The sequence below is a fragment of the Typopeltis vanoorti genome, chromosome 11 (assembly GCF_054136105.1).
Source record: "Typopeltis vanoorti isolate ZY-2024b chromosome 11, IOZ_Tvanoo_1.0, whole genome shotgun sequence".
NCBI classification, from domain to species: Eukaryota; Metazoa; Arthropoda; class Arachnida; order Uropygi; family Thelyphonidae; genus Typopeltis; species Typopeltis vanoorti.
In genome coordinates, this window is record NC_143559.1 from 46,515,313 (window position 1) to 46,542,730 (window position 27,418).

Genomic DNA, 27,418 nt, shown 5'->3' on the forward strand with positions numbered 1-27,418 from the left:
GTTAATTAATTAAGAGCGTTGTTTTAAATCAAGACGTGTATTACTCCAAAATCTGTATTCATATTATCACTTCAAAAACAAATAATTCTGTCTCTTGAACGTTGAAAGTTTTCACTGTACCTGCAACAGCATTCACAATAAAGATTTTGTTTCACTTGCTAAAGAATGAACTTCAAAAGCTTTGCTTTGATACCCATGAAATGAATGAATAAATCGAGCAACTATTGAAATTAAGTTAAGAGATTTTTCTATTGGAAGCGTCTGATGAAAACTAATTAGCCAACACAGTAACAACTATCGTTATACTTTCTGTATGCGCACAAGAAATCTTGGAATAGAAAATATGCGTTATTAATTTAGAATAACAGTTTATTTGACCTAAATGAAACGTCACATTTCATTTAGGTCAAATAAACGCTCCTTCTGCAGCTGCATGAGCTGAAAGGTGTCATCTTCGCTACTAAGAACTACTAAGTTTTGAAGTAAATGCTGATGCTCTTTCAGCAAATTTGTGTGTTGTGGTTTACATATGGTTAGTGATATCACAAAAAGCCCCACAATGAATGGTAAATGTCGACATACAATTTGTGCTAGTTATCAGCAACTTTCTTGAATCTTGAGAAACGAAAAACTATAAAATAAAATTAACAACAAAACCACAAATGCGTATAAACTACTATTTATACGCTCTATGGTAGGACTATTCAGTCTTTATTTCTCTCATACATTTCACGTACGTCCAAACATAATTTCCAAGGTTTTACACTGACGCCTCCGATTGGTGGCTTGATAGCCTTGTGTATCTCGCAGGTTGCAACACGAGTATGCAAGCGATAGCTACCATCTAGTACACCACGTGTACTAAATGGTAGCTATCGCAGCAGCTACCGAAGCAGTAGCGTCGATTATTTCTTCCCTCTTTCCCACCGAAGTTCGATGTCTACCCGTTTGTTTCCGTGCACGTATCTTTTCATCAGCAAGCACTATGCACACTGTCTATAAAAAGAAACGTTAGTTACGTTTCGACAGCGAAAGGTCGGAGAAAGGACGATAGCGTTAAAAAAAAAAATTAAAAAAAAATAATTAACATGATATCAGGTGTCATCATGTTAATTGCACATTACTTATTTTGACTTAACTCTAAAAACGTCAAATCATTATGATTCGAGATCTTATTATGAACGTGAGTGTGAGAATGAAATAAAATTTAATTAATAATAAATTACGCAAATAACTGTTTCATTACTTCAAATAGTTTTTGGAAGAAATGAAAACAAAATCTCTATGCTGTATCTATTGAATCGTTTCATGTTATGTAACAAACTGAATGCAGTGCATAATGATTTTGATTTCTCCTTGTGTTTTTTCCTAACAGAAAAAACACAAGGAGAAATCAATCATTATGCACTGTATTCGGTTTATTACATAACATGAAACGATTCAATTATGTAACAGAAATACGTATTGCAGCTTATCATGGTAGCATAATTCCTTCAAAACACTTCTGTCAGAACTTCGATTGCTTTTTATTCCTACACACGCGAACTAGATCTCTATTCTCTTTCTCTCTTTCAGATTAGAGGTATTCTGCATCGCTGTTGATGTGAAAATAATTTCCAATATTAAATATAGTAAATAATTTTCACATAAATCCAAAGCTTTAAAAAATATTTCAACTTTATCATACTTGTTCCATTCCATTAAAAATATAGGTTAAAATATTACGTTAACTAAAACAAAGGCTAAGAAATAAATATGTAAACCTTCTAAAAGAAACCTTCTAAAAGAACCTTCTAAAAGAACCTTCTAAAAGAATTCGATGCAGAATACCTCTAATCTTTCAGATTAGAGGTATTCTGCATCGCTGTTGATGTGAAAATAATTTCCAATATTAAATATAGTAAATAATTTTCACATAAATCCAAAGCTTTAAAAAATATTTCAACTTTATCATACTTGTTCCATTCCATTAAAAATATAGGTTAAAATATTACGTTAACTAAAACAAAGGCTAAGAAATAAATATGTAAACCTTCTAAAAGAACCAGTTGTATGAAACAGTTATTTAAAAAGCATATTTAGAAATGAATACGTGTAATATATCCAATGTTTCCTTTTGCACATTTAGAGAATATTTTATATATTTCCAGTCAAAAATTATAGCTAAAATAAAGTTTTTACACATTTATATTAATAGACTGCTGAAGATACAACGATAGAAGGTTACGATATTCCAGTTGGAACTATACTTGCTAATATTTGGGAAGCACATTATGATCCGAAATACTGAAAAAATGCAGAACATTTCAATCCAGAGAGATTTTTATATTCAGGCGGAAAAAAGCCATATAACCTAGCTATTTGATGGTGTTTTCTACGGGTAAGCTTTGATTCAAAATAAATAATTTTGAAAGTAAATAAATAAATCAATTTATTTAAATTAAATAATTGAACATTTGTTAATAGAATGAGATTTTTATTACTAATTAAATCTAATGAATTTTGTATATTTATTTATTCTAAGTTATATAAAGTGAAACATAATTAGTCTTATGATTTGTTCTTCCTTTTATATTTCAAATTACACATAAAATAAAACGAAGTATTAGATTTTAAATGTATGTGATGTTAAAACAATTACATTTAATCAGAAATCTTCTTTCACTACGCGTTATTTCCGCTTCCTATGCAGAGTCCGCGTGTTACTTAGATGCGACTTCTTGTTACTACTACTCGTAGCCGACCTGTCGCCTGGTCTGCCGCTGGGGACATTTAATCAGAAATAATTAGTTATATTTATAATTAATTAAATTTAACCAAAAATAATAATTAGATTAATAAGCAAGTATTACAAAATGCAGGCATCTTGCTTTCAAAAACTGTATGAATGATATTACTGGTGGACGCTTCCTGGTCAGATTAGATTACCACTCCAAATACTAGAGTGAGAGATGGATAATTTAAATTTTGATACGATTTTTAAATACAGCCATATAATATACACAGAAATCAGAAAAAATAATCACTTTGGATATTATTAATGTCTGACTCCTCCTAATCTTCTCTGTAGATGATGTTGCCCGTCTACCATCGTATATGAGTGATTTTATGGCACTGTCACGCCATGAGATAGTACTGTCATTGGGTTACAGTGAGGTTTTGAGTGAGACAAATGCTAAACGGCCTCCATACCCTGTTAGTGACTACCGCTATTGGTCCGTGACTGCTTATTCGTCAGGTTTCTCTACTTGAGAAGAACGCAGAACTCTAATGGTGCAGAGGATGAAGCTTAGCGCTTTTCATACTCCCCGTTGTCTGTTTCGGAAGCAGTGGTGGGAAACAGTTTGTGAGCGTTTTAGCTCGCCCTGTGGGGGGAAGGAGTGGTTATGTGTCATCGTTAGGTATTGGGATCCTGGTCAGATTAGATTATCACTCCAAATACTAGAGTGAGAGATGGATAATTTAAATTTGGATACGATTTTTAAATACAGCCATATAATATACACAGAAATCAGAAAAAATAATCATTTTGGATATTATTAATGTCTGACTCCTCCTAATCTTCTCTGTAGATGATGTTGCCCGTCTACCATCGTATATGAGTGATTTTATGGCACTGTCACGCCATGAGATAGTACTGTCATTGGGTTACAGTGAGGTTTTGAGTGAGACAAATGCTAAACGGCCTCCATACCCTGTTAGTGACTACCGCTATTGGTCCGTGACTGCTTATTCGTCAGGTTTCTCTACTTGAGAAGAACGCAGAACTCTAATGGTGCAGAGGATGAAGCTTAGCGCTTTTCATACTCCCCGTTGTCTGTTTCGGAAGCAGTGGTGGGAAACAGTTTGTGAGCGTTTTAGCTCGCCCTGTGGGGGGCAGGAGTGGTTATGTGTCATCGTTAGGTATTGGGATGGCTTTGGGTCTCTGGAATTTGCAGTGATCTTTTTCGTCGTAGTTTGCAGCTTGCTGTATTAGTTATTTGGATGGGTAGCGTCTTCTTGACAAAGTTTTCTGCTAGGGAGTGTAGTAACGAGGAGATGAGCGGGGAGATAATTGAATCCCTGTGAATCTGGTCGTTTCTGACGAACCATGGGGCGTCCAGAATCATTCGTAGGCATTTGTTTTGCAACGGTTTCCCTACGTATCTCGTGGGTAGCTTTTATATCTAAAGGTCATTCCCCTATCCGCAAGCCTTGTAGCAGTCAGCTCTTACTCTAAGAGCTGAAAAACAATGAAATGAAATGCTTGGTTAGAGTAAGAAAAAATATGTATAATATCCAGAATATAATTTTTATTAAGTACACTTTACCATCTAACTCAGGGAATAAAAATGATATAATTTGTTTAACCTTTGTCTCTCAATACACCAACTCCCCACGTATTTAGTATGAGGTATTGTTCAAAATTATTAACTTTTACCGTCTTACAGTTAGTAAGCAGTTATTCTACCTGTGACTACCATCATTGGAAGCAACTTGATTTCAATACTGGATGTTTGTAATTCCTGAGTTGATCATACCTCATCCTAAATTTTTATACCCATTTTTATGCCCATTAAATCAAGAAACACTGAGGTGCAGTCATTTCAAAATTTGCTACTCTAAGGCTAGTTAGGAGAAAATGAATAAAAGATGAGGCCATTTAAAACGTATTTTCATAAGGAAACCGCCGCGAAACAAATATTATAGGGATGGATGAATTTAGCTCTGGATTACTCATATTAAGTACTGGACTTCCAATAAAGCAGAATACAAAACGCTCGTGTCAGTAAAATTCAATTCGCTACGATTACTAAGAATGGTACGGTGTTTTAAATTTTAGGGCATCACTTCATTCAAAAATGCATATCTCCATGTTTTTAAATTTGGACTCACCTGACACACTGTAACTTACAATGCATTCTCTTGCAGTCCCTCATTGTACTGAACATCGTTTAACCAATTATTACACGTCTCTGCATTTTGAAATCCCTTATCTTCTTGTCCCTTTGCTATTACATGTCCAACTTAAATTTTCTATTTATCTCATTGTTCTCAACAATTCGTTTCAGACACTAGGACACGTTTATTTTACGAATACTTTTCAAAATAGACATTAATGATGTGCTCTATTACTTTACTAATTACACGAGAAGTCGATCTATTATTATTCATTAATCCTTAATTAGTAGCCTCGGTAATTTACTCAAAACTCCTAAGTGCATTTTGCATTACTTCCATAAGAACGGCAAAACATATGCCTTTATTAGATCTTATATTCCACACCAGATATAACTAGATATTGATCTGACTGTCTTTGATGTACAGTTACACAACACTTTGAAGCATCTTCTGCGTCCTTAATTCTCATCACCAAGCTAACTTTGATTATTCATCTGGGGAAAATTTATTTCTACTGATTGCTCAACTACTGAGCTCATCTTTCTTGAAGGTTGATGTGCATAATTCAAGCTAGATTCCCTTCTCTATTTTCACATCTTAATCTGGAATGTTAGCAAATCTGTATTTAGGAAGTTTGAGGGAAAAGAATTCCTTCTAATTAAAGTCAAGATTATAGGAAAAAAGTATATTCATGATGTTTTCTTAATTTAGAGCAATAGATCAGATTATTTAAAGGTGTTCCTGAACTATCTCAAAACTCAAGAATACAATGTACCTAGAAATTGGAAGGTAACAGTTCTTTCCTGTTCCTCTATTTTAAATTCTGTCGAATGTAAGACATACTGAAGACATCGATTTATAGTAAAGGTATGCATACCAACAGATATCATCATGCACAATCTCATCATTGTCCTCCCGGGAAAAACTTGGCATCATTTCTACATGAGGTGAACGTGTTCGTCCCTTCTTCTGCTCGTAAGCTTCTAATTAATCCACTTGCTCATCGTACTGAAAATAGTAGTGATGTCTCTACCGTATATCAGCTCCGTTTTTATCATGGTTAGCTAAAATTCTCAAGAAATTTAAAATCTGGACTTCTTTTACTCCTCTTTCCAAACTCTGTTCCTTACTCAATAGACCTAAAACGAAACATGACAGCCTAAATTATCCTGTAATCTTTGGTGTCACTGCAATGTGCCCTATGTTGGTCAGACGGAGAAATCCATTGAGCTGCGTATGGAAGAGTATAATAGAGACATCGCGTATAGCAGGACCAGAGACAGGGTTCTATCTAATCACGTTCTTAATTCTGCTCATCATAACGATGAAGATTCTATCACTAATCCAGTGATCTGGGACAAATAAGAATCTATTTTAGTTGCTAAGATGAGCCGAAGAAAAGAATTGTGGAATCACTAGAAACTGTCGTCAATCTGGTCCATTTAGCAGCGAATTTCAGTTCTCTTCAAAACACAGCGTTCAACTAATTTTGGGGAATTAGTTGAAGGTTGAAGAATCTTACTTCAATCTTATTATTGTGTGTATTGAGAATGAAAGTAACTTTACAAAAATGGTTCAGTGAGTATATCCCTTTCATCAAATGTCGTATCAATGGCTGAGGATTCAAGGGTTCTGTGCAGTACACTCACATATTCTTCCTGATACGAGGAAGAACTTCCTTCTCTTTCTTCTTCCTCGTATACTTCGAGGACCTTCTCTCGCTCTAATCTAAAAATCTAACATTACTTTCATTCTTCTTCACCCGAAAATCTTGTTTTGCACCAATATCTACGTAGATTTTCAATAGCTATTTTCTTCATGACGAAGTGATCTCCTAACCATTTTCGAAAGCAAAGTATCTAATTAATTTGTATTCAAACGAATCACCTCTCTAATTTCTTGTAAGAATAGTCTTTACAACATATAAATCCACTCTTTTTTTAATTGTACAAGAGACCTATCCTGGTATATTACAATCATAGCTTCATCATCCTCAGAAATAAAAAAAAGAAGGTAAAAAGGTGTTATTTTTCGTTCGGAAACAGAAAGTAGCTGTCTTCACTTATTACTATATTTCCGCCTCTCTCTATCTTTCTCTGTCAAAAAGACTTTCCATCCTCTATTTCTTCTATCTACCGATATTTTTGGAACGAACAGATTTTTCGTATTATTTTCCATAACAATTTGTAGGTAGATCTTTTAAGAAATGTTTTGATATTTCCTTCATGCTTAGATACCATTCACAAAATGTAGGAATTTGTTATTAGCAACTCTGTTATATAAAGGATTAGGTAAGTATTGTTTATAGCAAGCAAATAATTTCAACGTGAATGGTTTGAGTTGCAAATTTGTTTAAGAATGCCGTTATGGGATCGATTATTTTCAACATCCATGCACGACAAAAACATTACTCTTCTTAGAAGCCTGACACTTGTAAATCATCACGTTATAATTTAACGAAGCGTGTTTTGGATTATTTAAACTTAGCTTATTCATATACTGCTTGGAAAGAAGTTAACAGACATCCCCATGGGCAAGGTGTATTGTGCCATCTAACTAGATATTGTAAGCGGTATAAACTGAAGCGTTTTAATTCTCCCAAGTCAGTGCAATTGTGTCTGGGCGAAATTGCGCCGAGAAGAGAACTGACAGGCATTGTGATAGGATGCCGTGTTACAGGCCTATCTATCCTGCAAATTGTTAACAAATTGGGCCAACCCAGTCAAAAATCTGTGATGCCATGCTAAGATGGAAACGCAGGGAGTCAAAAACAAGTGCTACCGGCAGTGGACGATCCCACCTATCACATTCATTGAACGTGGCCGTAGGATATTTCGAAGGATAATATGTAAAAACCGTCATTCTTCGCAGAGTCGTTGAATGTAGAGTTCAGTGCATCGACTGAAACACAAACATGCACAAAAGTATTCAGAGCCAAGAATCACAACATGGGTTTCCTTGATAGGACCGCAATATGCAAGCCCCACATTACCGAAGCACGTGCAGGGTCTTCTTCAGTGGTGCAAAGAAAGGTGGAAGCTTAATGTTGTGTTATGGAGCAAGGAATCACGCTACGCTATCTTCCAGGCAGATGGACAGGTGTGGGCATGCCAGACGAACTGCGAATGTCTCTTACCAGAGTGTGCAACCCCAACTATGAAATGGAAATTTGAACTCTGTGTGTGTTGCCACTGACATTGAACTCAGAGATGTATCTGACTGAAAATTCTGCACAGCGCAATGCTTCCTACTTTGTGGTGTTTGGTTTTAGGACAAGATCGTCACAACACTTCACTACCCTCCACAGAGTGTTCACCTCAACCTTATGAGGTGGAGCATCGGGTGAGGTGAAGAGACATCCGCTCTCCGACATTACAGGACCTCATTACATGTCTACAGGAAGATTGGTACAAAATTCCAATTGAATGCTATTTCAAGCATGTAGAAATTATGCTCCGTAGGATTGTTGCAGTTATTGCAGCGAAAGGATGCTCTACATGCTATGAAATTAGTTTGTTTATCATAATATGATGTCCGTTGGATTTTTTCAAAGCCGTATATGCTCATAGAAGTGAAACATTCTACTTCACTGTGATTTCAATATTTAACTGCTATAATGCCCAATTCTCAAATTCTGATTTTCAAAAAGAAATGTGAAAGAAATGTTTTAAAGGAGTTAATGTTCTTATCAGCAGATTACATATCTTCAGCACTGAACTTTTAGTAAAGGGTAATGAAAAAGTCATCTCTAAGAAATCCATTTTGCTAGATTACTTAGAACGATACTTTCATTTTAAAATAGAAGTTACTTCTTAGTATAAAGATATGATCTCAAAACAATGTTTGACTTCATATTTGTTGAATTCATTCTGGATAACGGCTGACATATTTTTGTTAAGTTACATTCATGATCAGATTACCATTCACTCTGCCGAGCTAGAAACACGATTATTTTGGATCCCATTAAAAACCTCACACATCATTATCACGACTTTGTTTTTGTCCCATACACTGAGAAAATGGACACCATAGAACTCAAATTATTTTAGGTAATAATATGCTCATCATCTCTTCACTGGATGTCGTTTAAAAGTTAGTGTTATTCTTGGGAAAACCATTTTCGATTGGCTACGGTGGAGTTTGACTGCTCCTCTGGCTACAAACGTAGATATAGCTAAATCAGTTTCATCTGTTCTTTATGATATTAAAAGGCATTATGGAATTTTTGTTTGTTTTCTAACAGTGCAGTAAAGCATATTCTGGAAAAATCAATATCTCTTAAAATCAGACTTTGAATGGCTAAATATAAAAAAATTAATAAATAAAATATGAAAGGAAAAAGAAAAACAAAAATTGTCTTGCACCAATAGAGATCTAACTATCCTATCCCTCGAATAATCTTCCCAACTCCTTCTCTTCTATGACTCCACCTACTCAAAAACAGAGGGTGGGTGGGGAACGGATGCATCACCTAAAGATCAGACATGATTTAACATTGATCCTCTCCATTTTAAATATATCTTATTCAAGCACTAAGGAAAATAGTATCTAATTAGACCACGAAAAACCATCTCATATCTTTTGGGTTCTTTCACCCAAAACGATAGCAAAATATTCCTCAAAATTATAGAGAATTGGAAATCCTCTGGCCCACTTTTTAACCATTGTAATTTAATCAATGTGCGAAAAGTTAGTTTTCGAGAATGAACTCGAGTGCCATTTCAAGAGTCCGGTTAATGTCACGTTGTTCTCCTATACCTAACTTTTGACGCTTGTTTAATTGAATATGTGAATGATCTTCTGACGTACGCTGTAAAAGTCGCCTTACATAGGAAAAATGGGAAATTGTAGCTAAATGGACCTTTATTTTAATACGCTCTTCTTTTGAGAGCAGCATTCTTTTAGGGTATCTGAAAGTATAAAATATATAAAAATATATAAATATAAAAAATATTAAAATATAAGATACAATATGAGTTTGTTAATTTTTCCTATGTATGGCGATTTTTGGGACACCCAATAGAATAACTTGCAGACACAAGGAATTAAACTGACACCGAATAGTAACAATGAATAATTTTTATATATAGGAGACGGCAAAACCTGGGTCTGTTTTATTGATAGGGTCGTGCGTGTCAAAAAGAATGACATATCTGAAACACCAAACATTTAATATATTAGGAAATTTTGATATACAGGGTTGAAATCTGTGGAAGGTATTTCTTCTCGCAGAATTTGGAAACAAATGGTAATAATTCTGTCAGTGATTGTAGTCTTTCAAAACAGATACTTGCCTTATGATTGAAATTTATTGTTTCGAATTATATATACACTGCTCAAAACAATTAGTTATTATTTTGGTTTTCTTGTAAATTATAAAGTTATAAAAATAATTGGCAAATGTAACACATTTATTTTAAAACATTCTTTATATACAACAGTGTAGAAAACGCAACTGTGTACAAAATCATGTTCAGACTTGCCCAAACGGTATGAAATATCAAACGATATAAATATTAAATTGTTTTCACAGAATAGTGTGGAAATATCTCCGAAAGAACTGTTTCATCATCTTATCCAGTCCATGCACTCAAGACGTACCGCTGTTTTGGCTGTTAATGGAGACAATACGCCGTATTAAAAATTAATAAAAGCGTTTTTGGTTATTTCTTGTTGTTATTCTTTGAAACTTATTTCAAGCTAAAATGTATAATTTGTTAAATTTGTTATATATATATATATATATATATATATATATATATATATATATATATATATATATATATATATATATATATATATATATATATATATATATATATATATATATATATATATATATACAGTAAATGAAGATTTGTTAGTTCCATTATACTGAAATCTAACGCAAGTATTCTAAAATCTATATATAGAATTTAAGGCACGTAGCTTATACGATATGATCATAAAGCATTTAGAATGATTTAAAATATTTTATTCATATTTAGAGATTTAAAGTGAGAGAATGATTTGTGATATATTTTGATGACAGTAAATGTAAATCTTCTTTATAATTTCATGTGAGGCAGCTTTTTCAAAGCCTTCTTGTGATGTGTCTTTATACGATTTCAACAAAAGTTAATTAGATTCCATTTTACAAGATTCAACTAAGGTGACTTGGAGGAGTGATAGAATACCGATAATTCGAGATTTGCACCGGAAATGGACGTTTGCGTTCCTTAAATGTGACAATGCTGGATTTTCCTAGAATGACATTTTCGAAAGTGAATGTATATCCTAATCGGGAGAATACTTTCCAAACCGTTATCATCGGGATGGAAAGTATTCTTGACATCAATTTTATAAATTTATAAATGGCCAATAAACTAGAAATTAGAAATAATCAAAAATGAATGCCAAATGAAATCATCAAAATAGATAATGATATATTTAATCGTGAAATTAATTTAAGTTAAACTTTCTATAACTTACATAGTCAGTTCATCATACTCGATAAGGAAACGAGAGTGGCATTTGGATTTCATGTAGTCCCTTTTTTTGGGGGGGGGGAAGAGGGTTTTTTTTTTTAAAACAAAACCATTCAGTGCTTTAAATAACGATGTAGAAATCTGGGATAGATTTTTCATTATTCTGTTCGAATAAACTTCAGTAAATGTATTTATTTATTATTTTATTTTATTTTATTTGCTCTTGTACATTGTCGTCAAACTGATCTGCCTTCGAATTCAGTAAACTGATCACTTAGATAGCTTTATTTAATTAGACAGCAGTGTTAGTTTATTTTAAATCTTTTGTTTCCTCAACAATTATTAATTATTATCTAATTATTGTATTTTATGATCAGCTTTAGTCTCTGAGCGTGGTCCTAAATGGCCAAAGCAATAAATATTTATTTTTCATGTCCTTGATGATTTGGTATCTGGCAAAAGGTCAGAATGAAAGATCGAATATAGGTAAATAAAAACATGGTTATGAAAGCTAAAAAAGCAAACCAAAAATGTGAATGGTATCTCAGGATGTCATTTACGCTTAATCTTCAACCACAATGATATACACAAAAGAATGAAACAATGGTAGTGTGAAGATAGGGTAAATGATAACGTATTATCCTGAGATAACTTTCACATAACTATCAATTCGATTGATTGATGAGTCGTTTTCGACCGTAGGTGACTTTGTAGGCATTGCCCACAAAGTAAGTACTCCTGATTTACAGGTGGTTCACCATTGCTTCCCCCCTCCCCCAATTTTATCCGGGCTCAGGTCAGAATATGGCTGGAAGGTATTCATGACTATAATCCGGGGCCGGTATGCCTGTTTTGGGGGACGAAAAACCCGAGTTTCTGGGTGAAAAAAACCCCTACCTCCGTAGGAGACCGGCTAACTCACCTTTCATCGAAAGATGACCAGATAAAGGTTCCTCACGTCACTGACGGGAATCGAACCCAGGTCTTCCGACCAAAGGGCTTCGTCTGACTGAGCTACGGAGGCGCAACTATCAATGAAACAAATTTATTTATACTTATTGCTTTGCTTAATTTTAATAATAGAAAATTGTATACTGATACCTATAATTAATATTATTAATGTTGGTTGTCAGTATACAATTTTCCGTTACTACAATTAAGCAAAGAAATAAGTAGAAATAAATTTGTTGAATTGATAGTTCGTTCACACGAAATACCATGAATGCGTTTAACTTGAGATACTTGCAAAATGTAATACCGGCTGAAAGTGTGTAAGAAATAGGAAAATCATTCGGAAAACTCTAATTCTCTTCAAGTCTAGTTGGAAAGCTATTGTTCAGAAGCTAGATTTATTCTAGCTTCTCAATCAAAACCTATTGTACAGGTATCCATAATTTAAAAACAAAAAGTATATCAGTGTTAGGGGGATCGCGATTCAAGAAATTAAAATAATTGTTTTCAGGTGCATATTATTCACATTCTTTACTACCCAAATTATTTGTTAATGCAAATTTTTTACAAAATTATCTATTTAAGAGAGGTGCCATTGTTCACCTGTTAAAATTTATAAGCGAATGTCTATTTGTTGCAGTTAATTAATAAATTAAATAATAATAAATACGTAATTACGGTGTAAATTAAAAAATACACATACCTGCCACTGAATTATAAATTTTCATCTAATACCGTGTTTTGGACTGAACCTCTTGTACCTTTTAATCCTCTTCATTTTCCTGCACTCAGTTCGGTAAGATAAGGATCCGGAACATCATTTATTAAATGCTTCTGTCAATTGCTGTAAACAGGAAGCTCTGTTTTTTCAATAAATTATTTAAGATTTAATTGAAGTCCTTCACGAAAACGTACTTAGAAATGTAAAAACATTTAAATCCGATAAATTATTTTAGAATTTTTTTAGTTATACTTTATAATTAAAATAGGAACATGAATTATAGTAAATAAATTATATTTTTTTATCTATCCATTTCATGTGCGTTTAATAAAATGTGAATCGATTTTATGAGATTTCCATATGTTATTTATTCCTATTATGAATTGACAAACTTTAAAATTTGGGATATAGAATCACTTTATAGGCAAAATTAAGCAAATCATACTACAGTGCGCTAGCAAAAAACTGCTCTAATTTCCATCGCTATGACGAAAGCTGCTACATTGATATTACAACAAACGCTTTGAGTACGTGCATTTTTTCTATATTAGTGAACAGATATAACACCAGATGGCAGAAAATGTTTTCGTTTATCACCCAAATGTTTACAACACGATATGTATCAAGCACTTTCCTTTCATATCAGTTTTGCGAGATTTCTTCACATAATAGGACAAAGTTTATTACATAATGATCAGAAATTGATGAGTTTGAAAAGTAAATAGCGATATTAATGTTCCGCAGTTAAATTAATTATTTTTTCGATAACTATGAAGAACGTGGCATCGCATATTCTTAGTTTTGTAGAGGAAAATGTTACGTCGTCTGCAATAAGTGTTTTTATTGTGGTACTTTGTGCATGTGTCATCCTTCCACGTCTAAACAGGAAAAAAAGACTTCCACCAGGTCCGATTGGTTTGCCTATAGTGGGATATTTTCCATTTCTGAAAAGAAGTGCTCATTTACAGTTGGTGGAGCTTTCCAAGAAATATGGAAAAGTGTTGGGGTAAGAAAACTATATATATGTAAGGAGATTACATAAGATACAAGTTACGTAATGAAATTATAATCATTTTATTTTATATTTTTTATGAAAATCTAAAACTAACTGATAATTTTGGGGTAGATTGTAATTTCTGGATCATTTAGCAATCTAGAAAAAAGTGAATTTTGAGTTGTTGATTGTAAAGTCTGCAAAGTACCTCTGGAGCTGTGAGTTCCTCTGCTTCCACAGTTTTCTGACTAGATATCATGATTATTAATCGATTTTTATGTATTATCCGTGAAAATTTCCTTTTTTTTTCTACTTGTTATTTATAAAGGGTTAAATAATTTTCCCTAATGTGGTGACTTCAAAAAGAGACAAAAGATTGTTATTGGTCATTGACCGAATATCTATGTAACATTCTTTCTAAATATAAAACAGAATATTAGAATTAAAACAGTAGAATATTATGAAGAATTTAAATGTTATGGATATCAAAAAGCAGGGAAATCAGACAATTTATTTTCATGAAATAATACACAATCGAAATTCGAAACATTAGCATTTAAAGACCCGATGGTCATCTTCTACAGTTTGATACATAAGGCGGAGGTCACAAAAAGTCTTCTGAAAACATGATATATTCTATTTATATATCATGATATATTCTATTTCATTCTTTTTTGAAGGTCGATATTTGTTGAAAATCAGGAAAAAAACGCATTCATATTATAATATCAGATTCAATTTGAATTCAATAATCAAAATGTTGGAAAAATCTTGATGCGAAATGGCGCTGCCTGCAACACGTGGCCGTGACTAACAACAAGTGCGAGACACTCTCAAGGAAATCGTGAGATGAGTCACCCACGGAAACTCTCGCCTTGCATATGATCCCTTGCAATCTTATTATTGCTATTCTGAGAAAGGTGTGATAATCCAAACTCATGAAGTCAATCTGACTCATGCAACCACAAGTAGACCGATGACAGAAGCAGACAAAAGGACCAACAGTATGCGTGTTAATAATCGATGTCCTGAATTAGGTATAAGAGCAGATGACTTCTGAGGACACTGTGCCTATCGAGGAAGAGTAAATTGGACACTACGAGAATCTGAGAAAGACTTCATGGAGTGATGAATCTCAAACTGAAAGACTGAATTACGGCTGGCCAAAATCTATCCTTTCTTATGTATCTCTGACCCAAGAAAAGCTGTACACCTGTGATAAATTAATACCGTTGATTGACAAAAATTGATCCTATTTTTTCATTAATTTTTATACATTTTTTGTATTTTTAATTATTTTTACCTGATCAGGTAACCATGCTTTAGTGACAAAACAGCCAGCTTTTTAAAGCGCTTCAGGTCTCCAATAAACAAATGGTAGTCTTATACTTGGCGATGAAATTAATCCGCTACCTTTTCACCCTAGTCACTAATTTGGAAAATATCCAAAAAAAAAAAAAAGGGGTGTCGGGAGTCCTGTTGGCTTAAATATCTCAAAAATACGAGTTTATTTAACTTTATTTATCACCAAGTGGATTAGTTTGATAATTTTGCCTCGATACGGATGTGTATCTCAATCAAATTTTATACACCGTAATATGCTGTGATTTTTTTTTCAAATGGTTTCGATCGTGATACTTAATGCTTAGACTGAATAGTCACGCATGCGTATATAACTCTATCACTTTGTAAATAACTATCAACAAATTGGTATTAACCATATTAATAATAATAATAATCGTATGATGATACACGGCCGTGAGTCCCCTTTTTACGGGGAAGTACGGCACCATTTTAGTCCCCCCAAATTTTATCCGGGCTCCGGAACCGGCATAGCTGACGAATCAGACGTATAGCTGGGTCAGTATTCCTGACTGTAATCCGTGTGTGTTCACTGGACCGGTTTGCTTGCTTGCGGGATGAAAAACCCCAGATATACTGGTGGAAAAAACCCTGCTGTCTACGCCCAAGACCGGCTATCTTGGCTATGGCTAAGGAAGATCCTTAAGCTCCTCGCGTCGTCGACGGGAATCGAACCTAGGACACTCCTTCCCCAGGCATATGGTTGCGAAGCGCATAGCCACTTGGCTAACCGCGCGGACAACCATATTAAAACACTACGTTTTGGAAACTATAATGTGTATAATGTCACAGTTGTTATCAACAGAGTTTCAGGAAGACCACTATTATGCCTTTCAGTTGGGTTCTACCGGGCCCTACTGAAAATAACCTGTATTAAAATAAATTATTTTCAAATTCCTTTAAAATCATGGGCATATATTGTTTAAAAGAGTGAAATAATAGAAAGAAAATCAGCAATTAATATGATAAGGATTTGGATAACGCTCCTCTGTTAATGTAAGTAAACGTAATATTGTAATGTAATGCTTCTCTGCTAGCATACTATAAGCAAAATAATGGATTTAATATATTGTTCATTCACTGTGATAATAACGATTTTATTTATTTATTTTTAGTATGAACATTGGAAGCCGCTACGTTGTTTTTCTAAATGATTTTGAAAGCATAAAAGAGGCATTAACTAAATCGATTTTCCTTGATAGACCACATGATGCGACTTTAAATCTTATTCAGGAAAACCCAAGTAAGTAAAATGATTTATGTAAAAGATTTTGAACGGATGCTTACTTATATTTGATTAATTTGCTAGATATTCCTATTAAAGTTTAATAAATCATTAGACTGTATAATCAAATAAATTGAATTCTCTATTATATATAATTCGAATGTTTTATTTTCAGTTTATTTGGATATATAAAAATGATGTATCTTAATTTAATAAAATTAATCCTTTTTGGATCTACCATTGTAGTTGTGCACGTTCCAATAGTTCACTTATCAACAATATAGCTTTCTCTTTGCCAGTGGGACTGAATATTGAATAAGACGATTTTTATTATCATAGGTTTTTGGTTGCTGTGTGAGTGCTTGTTCTCAAGCTTTCTGCTTTGTCTTTAAAAAAACAGTAGAGGGAGATTTACTGTTCTATTTAGAAGGAGCAACCTTTGTTAGGTCACTCACAAGTTTCGGAATTGGGCAATTTGAACAAACTTATTGCCTGGTGTCTGATGAAAAAAAAACAGTTCAAAGTAGTTACGAAGTGTAATGAGTGTATCTAAATGAGGCAATGAATATTAATACTACATTTATTTTTATTGTACAATTAGGATTAATTTTTTACTCTTATTTACTAATGTGTATGTGTGTGTGTACAATGACACACATCCTTAATAAGTCTTTGGCAGATGTAGACGAGAATTTTACTTGAAGATTTTTCTCTTAGAAAGCCTTACTACTACCTAATACCGAAATGTGAATAGAAGTGATCAATTCAATTCTACGTTCACACGAAAGATGAAATAACATTTTTTCTAGTGACTCTATTTATTATCATAAGAATATAATCTAGACCAGTTTTAAGGGCATAACATAATAGTAGGTATGTACCTAACTAGTATTTTGTTTTTCTTGTAGTTCTGTCGGTCTAGTTGCTACCAAATTAACGCCTCTTGTTTGGACGGATCCAAAACAATACCTGGAATCTCTAAAAACATTATTCTTAACTTATCTCGATTTTAGTTTAAATTTAATTCTAAAATTAATCAATATTACTTAATGAAAATTATTTCAAACTATTAGCAGTTTTGTTAAAATATTTGGATTAGACTTTTTTTAATCAATTAGAGTGAAATTGATATGGAATTTCTGAATTCATAAAAGAATATTGTCACTTTGGACAGTGTTGTCATTTTTTTATTTACTGTATGTAATTTCATTTAGTAGTCTCAAATTTCATCATAATTCATTGATTTAAAATGCTCCTTATATGTCATAATAAGACAGGTCTAAATAGGTGCTTATGCTTCTGGTTATAGTGGGAGAAAAAGCTTCATGAAAATCCGAAAATAACATGAAAATATCAACTACTGTTTCAGTAGAATATACTTCGAACTAGTAAAATGTTTCAGCTATTTAGGTATATATTTTTAAAGCGAACAGATTAAATATAGGAGAAGAAATGGAATAATCAAAACTCCTATGGCAGTTGTCCAGTTGAGAGGCACATTAGCCAAAAGCGATAAGCTATCAGTATACAAACTGTAGTGGATATCGCTAATTTTATTATGAAGCCAATTAGAACTAAAGGAACAGATAGTTTTGGGCTAGAAGTAAAAACTGTTGGCTAAAGTCTAATAAATATAAATAAAGCATTCTGAGAAAAATTCAGGTGTTCTCACTGGCACAGTCATATTGAAAGCTGATATCAGGAAAGAACTTGGCATCGTCAGTTATTCAAAAGTGTGCGAGTAGCACTAACATATGATACGGCTATTAAACAGAAAGCGAGAGGAAAGTTCAGAAAATAGGCGCATGCAGTGCCACGATGACAATAAAAAATCCTAGCAGATGAATAAGATCCAGATACACATCATTGTTGTGATGATAAATTACAGATTAATTTAGAGAAACTTATTAATAGCAAGGAATAATAAATACGTAATTGTGTTGGACCAACGTAGTATGCTGTTTACTACTAATTATGCATATTAGCTATTGATGAGAATGAAAGTATATTTACGTATCTTACGTCACGTTATATACTCTTCATCTGAGGCTATCTTATGAAATATCTTTTGTAATAACAACAACCACTGTGAAAGGCAATATCAGTATATAAATTATAATGCCTTATTTGGGTTCTTTGTAAGAGAAATTCTTAAAATTTTTATTTTTGATATATCATATCTTATTTCATTATTTCAAATAGAATATTACAGATTTACGTTACACTTTAATATTTTCTTTGTTAACAGGTTTCGCTACTGAGAATGGTCCTGTATGGCAAGAACAACGCCGATTTGCCCTTCACGTACTTCGTGATTTGGGGTTTGGGAAAGGTCAAATGGAAGAACGTATAAAAGTAAGTCAAAAACCACTCATGTTATCTTTAATTTGAGCATTCACGACATGTTATTTATTTTATGTTATCTGAACTTTTCAAGATGTTTTTCTTGGCAAGCTTCATAAAATGATATTGCGCTGATAATGTCTAAAATGACAGCAGAAATGTGGAGATAACATAATAAGAACTGCACAGTTAAACTAATTGTATTGTTTCTTCGAGAGAAAAAAAAAACTAGCATTCTGAAAAAGAGACTAATCAACTTCTATCTAGAAAAATTCTAGAAGTCTTCTAGAATTAATATATTACAATTGAAATGAATACAGTATAAAGAATTTATTAAGCAGTAGCGTGATAATTCTAATATTTAATCTTTATTAGAGAGATATAATCTAGAAAATACTACAATAAATGTGAAAATGCACAAAGAAAATAACTGAAAGAGATCACACTGAAGACCTGAAGTCTGAGAGTGGCTCCCCCTTACGGGAGTCATAGTCTTTTCAGTTCGGATTGGATATATTTCCCATATCTTGGGATGTTTCATACAATCATATTTACTGCGGTATGGTTGGATTTTAAATGCTCTTTTGAGAGAAAAACAGAGTCCTAAAAGCATATTACCTTCTTCACATTTGATTCCATATAAGGTGTTTAGGACATAAGGTGTTTATGATGTAACGTAAGTTTGACAGCGGATACATATCTCATCTTATTTCAAGACGGATGTGGGCCGATCTTCCAGTTTATAATAAGAACACTTTCAAAATAAGGATTTCGTATACCTGTAATAGAAAGATAGGAGAGAGTTGGTCTTTATGAGGACGAATAAAGGTAATCTTATGAAGGCTTGGCAGTGCAGAGATTATACTTTTTTAAAGATCAAGCTATTTTTTCTAAGGGGTGTGATATGTGGAAATAGTAATGGCATAATTGTGGTTTTAATGTTATTTATGTTATGTTTATGTTATATTTATGTTACTGTATGTTTATGTTATATTTATGTTATGTTTATGTTATATTTATGTTACTTAATGTTATTAATGAGATGGAGGGAGGTGCAATGAATAAAACTAATTCAGCTATAAGAAGTTTGGTGGAAACTGCATTTGATTGCTCTACTAACAAGAGCTTTAATAACATGATACTGTTGGAATATCGGAGAGGAGATGAGAAAATTCGTGAGTGTATCAACTATGTAGGTAGGTTGATACATACGTTTTGATATATGGAAAAATATATATTGCAAAAATATTAAAATATATAGTAGTGACATATAAATATGTGATTACTATAAAGTTCGTTTAGAAACATCAGTAGTTAGCTGCCAATAGTAAGCTGTTGAAATGAAAAGCAAAAATCAGCTGCTTTTCATTTCAAAAAAGAAAGCACGCGTTTTTTTTGTATTCTAGAATTGGAATTACTACCTGATTTTTTTCTCGACAGACTACGATAATAATTTATGATTTTTTCGCAATACATATATTTATTAAAGTAGTCTTTTAGTATTTAAATTTCTTTTTTTCTTTGATTTCACAATTTGACTAATTGTTTTTATGTATGTTTTCAGGATGAAATAAGTTCATTTATCAAAATAATTGAAAAGACCAAAGGAAACCCCACTGATCTAAGAGCGGATATTTTCGCCAGCGCCGTTAATAATATCACCTCCCTGGTTTTCGGAAGACAATTGGATGAACAAAGAATGAAACATGTTCAACAACTTAATGCTGTTGCAACTGACGCGCTTTCTCCCTTTGACATCCCCACGTTTTTTCCTTGGCTGGCACCGTTATATATGAAAGTGTTGCAATTCATTCCACTAATGAAGTCTATTAAGTTATTCGATCAATTTGTACAGTAAGTGTGATTTAGTCAAACTATTTAATCAACGCAGCAGTCTATTTTTATCTTCTAATATTAAAATTAACATTACAGAAACCAAACAGAATATGAGCAATAATTTGTATATTTATTATATTTAATATATTAAGTATTATTTTTACAATCGAGTTTTTTACATTGGGTTCTGATTTTTTTTTTCACTTTTTGATTCTAAATGAAGACAAAAAAAATAAGAGAATTTCTTTTCATTATTTGTTTTTTTTTCTTTCTTTAATGTATCTTTAGCAATAATGTTCATTCAAAAACATCAATAGTTTTTGTTTGCTATTTGAATAAGGCAGCATTCATTGTTGTTATTGTTGTAACAATAATGAGACCCTCAGTAGCTCAGTTAGTATGGACAAAGCCCTTTGGTCGGAAAGACCTTGGTTCGAGTCCCATCAGTGAAGTGAGGAACCTTTATCTGGTCTCTTTCGACGAAAGGTTGGATAGCCGGATTCATACTGAGGGGGGTTTCTCACACGGAAACTCAGGTTTTTCTTCTCCCATAACAGGCAAACTGGCCATGGATTGCAGTCATGAATATATCCCAGCCATATGCCGATGCCTAGCCCAGTTAAATTGGGGGGCAATGGTGAATTACCCTTAAAAATCTCAAAGGGCAAGGTACAAAGTCAGTTAGGGTTCGAAAACGACTGAAAGGGATAAATCATGTTACAGTAATACATTTGAAGCGCCTCCACTTCCCAAAGGTATAAAGGAAAACCTTTAGTTGGAAACATATGAGTTCGAACACCACTTCTAGGACACGAAGAGCCCTAGAAGAGTTACCAGATCTCATACTGAGATCGCTGGATTTTTACCCCGGAAATTAGGGTTTATCGTCTTGCAACTAAATATATATTTATTGGAAAATTATGAAGAAAATCTATTAAGATCGGAAGGAGAAGAGAAAAATTCATGAAGCGGTTTGTATATCTGATGAACCTCATCTTCAGAAGAGTGACTTGTGAACTTCGACACATGCGCTGCTTCTTCACTTTTTATCAAATCTGTGGCCCGAGCAACATTTACAAGATATTTTCAGGTGGACATGATTAGCCTAACGGTCTCGTACAAAAGGCGAACGTTATTCCTGTATACGATCCTAGTTTCTTAGAACTGTTGTTTGCGAAGAAGAAAGCGTTCTGCACAATCACTAAATACATAGAAATATAATGCTTAGTTTTTTTTTTTTTCCTGATCGCTAGAGTGCACCGATACTGCATTGAATAACGTAGGATGAAAGTAGATAAGATCATAGAGTTAAAATCTTATGGGAACGATCTATTAGATGGCGATCGCTGATTAGCTGTTAGATTTTCTATTATATTTTAAAGGTTCAAGGCGATAGTAATAAAGCAACGTAATTTATAAATGTACCAATTGCAACGTATTTTACAATGTTTTTTTTTTAAATCTTTTATATAGGGAGGAAATAGAGGTTGTGAAAAAGAATGCAGATTCAAGTACTGTTGGAAATTACATTGATGCCTATTTGGTAGAAATGAAGAAAAAAGAAAATGATACGAAAGCGTCATTTAAAGGTATTTTCTTTATAGAAATGAATGACTAAATATTTTAGTTTTATATTTATTTATTTTTGTACAGCCTTTATCAAACTGAAGATTGACTAAATTAAGGAGTTTCTATTTTTCAATTATACAATTGTGTTTGAGGAGAAAAGATCGTATTCACTTTAACAATCATCATATTTAGGAATAATGCACTCCTGATTGTGGCATTTCTATAAAATGCCCCAATCACGTATGGTTTGGTTTTCATCAAGTATGTTTTCTGTTTTTGCTGTGTTAATCCAAAATAGCATAAAATGTTAATTTAATGTGATTTTCAGATGAAATTGTTTACTCATTCCATTTTATCCAAAATTATTTTAAAATCCTTGAACAATGAACATAATAAACATGCTAATATTTCAATCACATACTGAAAGCAACTTTTGTTATTTTTCATAGAAGATATGTTAATAGGAAATGTAGCAGCGTTGTTTGGTGCAGGAAGTGACACCACTACAACATCACTTGAGTGGTGTCTTTTAGTCATGGCAGCATATCCCGACATCCAACGACGTGTTCAGGCTGAACTAGATGAAATTGTCGGTAAGGAAAGAATGCCATCTTGGGATGACCGTTTGCATCTTCCCTACACGCAATCAACATTACTGGAAATATCCAGATGGCAGTCAACTCTTCCACTGAATCTACAAAGAATGTAAGTAGTAAATTAGTGTACATAAATGTTTAATGGTTCTTATAAGAAATAATAGTGTTATTCTATATAAATATTACAATTTTGAATATATGTATCTAATTCTACGTAGGATGCATATTGTGTTACTTTCTAAAGATATTTTAAGTAACAAGTCATGTTTTATCAGATTCTACTGAGAAAGTTATTGCTACTGTGAGATTCATGAAAGAAAAACAAACGCCTGAATAAAATATGAGTTAAGGGGGAAAATATTTCTTTGAGGGTGCTTAAGGGTTAAAAGTGTATAACTGAGAAGAGACCTCCACATAGCCTTTAAAGGAATGCGGAGAACCGATCAAGGCTTCTGACCTAATGTTCAATCTTCACCTTCTCGTGGTGCACACTGTTGGGTATCTACCTGGATACCGAACGAACGAAGATGGTCTGGCAATTTGGGATTTAGCCGACCAAATTGTATTCTTATTGGCTTAAACCAGTATACAACATGATTGTACAACATTACATAATCTCATGCGGGCTGGGGCGTCGCCCGGTTAAATAAGGTCCCCGTTATTTTCACCAGGGGACCAGGGCAAACAGCTAAAAGTTAGTTACTGGAACAAATCTAAAAGCACACCCCAAATCAACATCACCAGAGTTAAAGATCGGTACTATCAACATAAGAAGCCTGAATAGCAAAGAAATGGAGCTAGCTGAGGAATTAGATAAGTACCAGATCGACATAATGGGGGTGACTGAAACAAAAAAGACAAAACCTGGTGAGATCTTTCTGAGCAATAAATACAAAATGTTATATTCAGGCAATGAAAATCAATGAAAAGAAGGAGTAGCCATATTATTCAACACAAAATACGAGGCTAATCTTCTTGAATGACAGGTAGTCTAAAGTAGAGTGATGTGGGCAAATATTAGAATGGGTAACTGGACAATGAGACTTATTTGTGCCTATGGTACCACAGAAGGTTCTACTAAGGTAGAAATGGAGGAATTTTTTGTGGCTTTAGAGAAAGCAACTGACACAATGAAAGGAAAAGTTGGTCCTTGTTGGGGATCTAAATAGCAGAGTAGGAAACGATTGTCAGACGTACAAAACTATTTTGGTAAAATTTGAAGAAAACAGCAAAGCTAATAATAATGGCAAATACCTGTTGGATTTCTGCTCAGGACATGGACTAGTTATTACTAAAACCATGTTCCAACATAAAAATGTGCACACATTCACATGGAGAGAAGAGGCAAGGAATAAGAAAAGTCTCATTGACTATATTATTGTTGATAATGATGTTTTCTCTCTGGTACAGGACACCAGATTGTACGGAGGATTTGAAATTGGAAGTGATCACTATTTTGTCTTGAGCAGGATAAAATTGAAATTCATATTGAAAAGAATAACATGTAAGAAAGTTATAAAGCGAATAAAAGTTGAGCAGCTCTCAGATGCGAACTGTAGACTAAAATACAAAAAGATTATTGAAGAAAAAATGAAAGAGTTTGAGAACAGGAACCAAACCTTGGAGATTCAGTGGCAAGCCGTGAAGAAAACCCTGATTGATTCAGGCAGAGAGGCATATGATAAGGTTGTCTGCAAGGATAGAAAAATCAGAACTCCATGATGGACACAGGAAGTTAAGTAGGTAGTGAAGGAAAAGAAGAAAGCATATCAAATGTTCCTGGCAAGTAAGACAGGAACTTTTACCAACTCGCCTTCTAGCTCAACCTAATAGTCTGTCTTCTGTCAACACCATCGAAAATTGTTGATCGATATTAATGTATTTTCTTACCCAATGTTTCAATCAATCCCTTTTATTTTGTTTGCAGAATCTTGCTGTTTTCTTTAATTACTCTTTTTTATTTCTGCGTATTGACAAATGAAGATAAGTATTGGTGATCAACAAGATTGCATTTGCACATCGATTGTTGGAATTCGATATATTCTTTGCCCCCAGTCTTGTGTTATCTGGCTGTTATATTATTTCAGTCGTTTTAACCATTCGATGCAGTGTTTAATCATCGCTCATTTCATTGAACTCATTCTTTAGTTTTTGTCCCTTTTCAAATTTACCGTTTTCGAGCATCCTCTCTTATTTCTATCAGCTTGTTTTATCTGTACTTCAACAGAAAAACTATATGGGCTTTCTAGGGGAAAAGAAAAGACTATAAGGATATGCTGAAACACTTTTTTATAATTGATTACAGATAATTTTATCAACGTAAAGTGTGGAAATGTTTTGTAAAAATTATTTATATTATCCATTACAGAGCTTCTGAAGATACAACTATAGGAGGATATGATATTCCTAAAGGAACTATGGTTATCGCCAATTTTTGGGCTGTTCATCGTGATCCCAAATACTGGAAAAATCCAGACAAAATTTGCCCAGAAAGGTTTTTATCTTCGGATGGGAAAACAGTGACGAAACCAGAATACCTGATTCCATTTTCTATGGGTAAGAATGGTTTCAAATTAAAATAATATATGTTTATATAATAGGAATTGTATTCTGCTTAACTAGGTATTCGTTTATAAATAGTAATCTAGCACCTATTATTTTACAAAACTGTTATATGAATAATTAACCATTCCAGAAAAAAAATTCAAGAAAGGAGTAAGACAGATCCTAACAGAATTTAGAAGTAGCTAAGCCACTAAAAAGCAAAACGTTCTGTCACGAAATCATTACGTTACGCCATCTGGAACAAACAAAACGTTTATTAAAGAAATGATAAAAATAGTCTTCACCTAAAGCAGCAACCGATGCATATGTAATATGGTAGCTTTTAGAGCAATTTTATATTTCTTTTAATAAAAGGGAATGCTATTTCTTATTTTCAAGATAAACCTTTAAAAATAATAATGTTTTATGCTATAAAAAATCATCGACTTCTGTTTTATAGAAAAATATCTAATTGACTACAAAATTCATATTTTTTTCCGTATTTTAAAATAATTTTTATCTTACATTATTTCTTTACATTTAGGTAAAAGATCATGTCCAGGTGAAAAAATGGCTCAAGTTTCCATCTTTCTTTACTTTACAACGCTCCTTCAACAATTTGATGTTAATTTACCAGCAGGAAGAAAGGCTGATTTCGAGGGCAAACTTTCAATTTCGCTACAAGCTTTGCCACAGAAAATTTGCCTTACAAAAAGGAAATGAAACACGACCATATATTTAATTAAAAATACAGATTAAAATGTATTACCCTGTGATTGAATTGTTGTTTTCCTAGTAATTGTTGCCATTATGATATCCATTTCCACTGTTATTCTATGTAATCAAATGCTATAGTTTTATCGTTTCTACGATGGTCGGATATCCAAAAGATAATTTGGAGGGTTTCCAGTTAGAAGCTCAGGGAATAATTGTTTCTAGTAGTGCAACCAGGGAAATGTTAAATAACTTTTTAGAATTAAATTTTTAAAACAAATATTCAATAAATCTGTACTAAGTTGTATTATGTGAAGGCTGTAGTAAGTCCCAAAGGACTAAAGACAATTCAAATGGTTATTTCGAATAATGTACTTTGATTTCTTTGACAATATGAACACTCCTACAGGACTATTCATTATTATACAGATACTTTCAAAGTGAAGTGTTCTGATGAATTAGGCACTATCATTACTTCACTTTCCTCCAAATCAGTAAGTACCAAGAGCAGCAGCTAGTTAACACTTTACACCTGCATATATCTTTCCATCCAACTAAATTTTTGTTAAACCAACTTTTCATTTAATAACCAAGAATTCTGAATTCTGTTTTCTGTGCATGCTTTCTTATGATATTGCTGTGTTAATGGAAGAACAAGATAACACTAATGAATTGCATTGCGATGAATTGTCTGTTAAAATCACATAAGGAGAATTTCATAATCTATGTCAAAAATTATTACATTCGAAGGTAAGGTCTTTTGATCTTTCGTTAATGATCTTATCAGTCCGAGACGTTTCACCTGAAGATGAGTTAATGGGTCTATTACACCTGTGAAAACCCCGCTGTTTGTTCCTCAGTAAAATTAGTGTTGCATCAGGAGAAACTTGCAACCTGGCCAGAAAAACACACGCAGATAACAGTCATAATAAAATGGCATCATAATCGATGTTACGATACTATCGTATTATTACAATTTAAATTAGAACATTGCAGTTCAATATAGAATGCGAAACTCATCACAACAAATTAAATTCGATACGAATTGCAATTATCACATATTTATAAGTAGAACTACTATACTGACTGTAGATTGTTAAAGAAAAATTACAGTTTGGAAAACCAGAAGCGATGTAAGAGTTGTATGATATGAAAGACATTAGTGCTTATGTCCATATGGAGAAATATCTATAAGAAGGTGAAATGCTCTCGTTA

General features: G+C 33.1%; 2 protein-coding genes across 6 annotated transcripts in view; both read left to right on the plus strand.

The window, feature by feature from the left end:
• Positions 1–2,290, plus strand: part of LOC150101515 (cytochrome P450 2J6-like) — a 38,783-nt gene extending 36,493 nt beyond the window's left edge. Inside the window, exon 7 of the mRNA XM_090400820.1 lies at positions 2,198–2,290. Within this exon, the coding sequence (XP_090256946.1) occupies positions 2,198–2,290 (93 nt within the window). The remainder of the gene's footprint in view (positions 1–2,197) is intronic.
• Positions 1–26,563, plus strand: part of LOC150101516 (vitamin D 25-hydroxylase-like) — a 31,875-nt gene extending 5,312 nt beyond the window's left edge. For 4 of the 5 annotated variants that reach the window (XM_090400571.1, XM_090400570.1, XM_090400573.1 and 1 more), the window contains 8 exons: positions 2,198–2,380; positions 16,492–16,619; positions 18,850–18,956; positions 20,509–20,798; positions 22,254–22,369; positions 22,799–23,054; positions 25,314–25,501; positions 26,034–26,563. In XM_090400571.1, coding sequence (XP_090256697.1) covers positions 16,493–16,619; positions 18,850–18,956; positions 20,509–20,798; positions 22,254–22,369; positions 22,799–23,054; positions 25,314–25,501; positions 26,034–26,212 — 1,263 coding nt within the window. In that variant the 5' untranslated portion in view covers positions 2,198–2,380; position 16,492 and the 3' untranslated portion in view covers positions 26,213–26,563. Of the gene's footprint in view, positions 1–2,197; positions 2,381–13,719; positions 14,027–16,491; positions 16,620–18,849; positions 18,957–20,508; positions 20,799–22,253; positions 22,370–22,798; positions 23,055–25,313; positions 25,502–26,033 lie in introns of those variants that run through there. The other variant, XM_090400569.1, reaches the window with a different exon arrangement.
• The last annotated feature ends 855 nt before the right edge of the window (positions 26,564–27,418 follow it).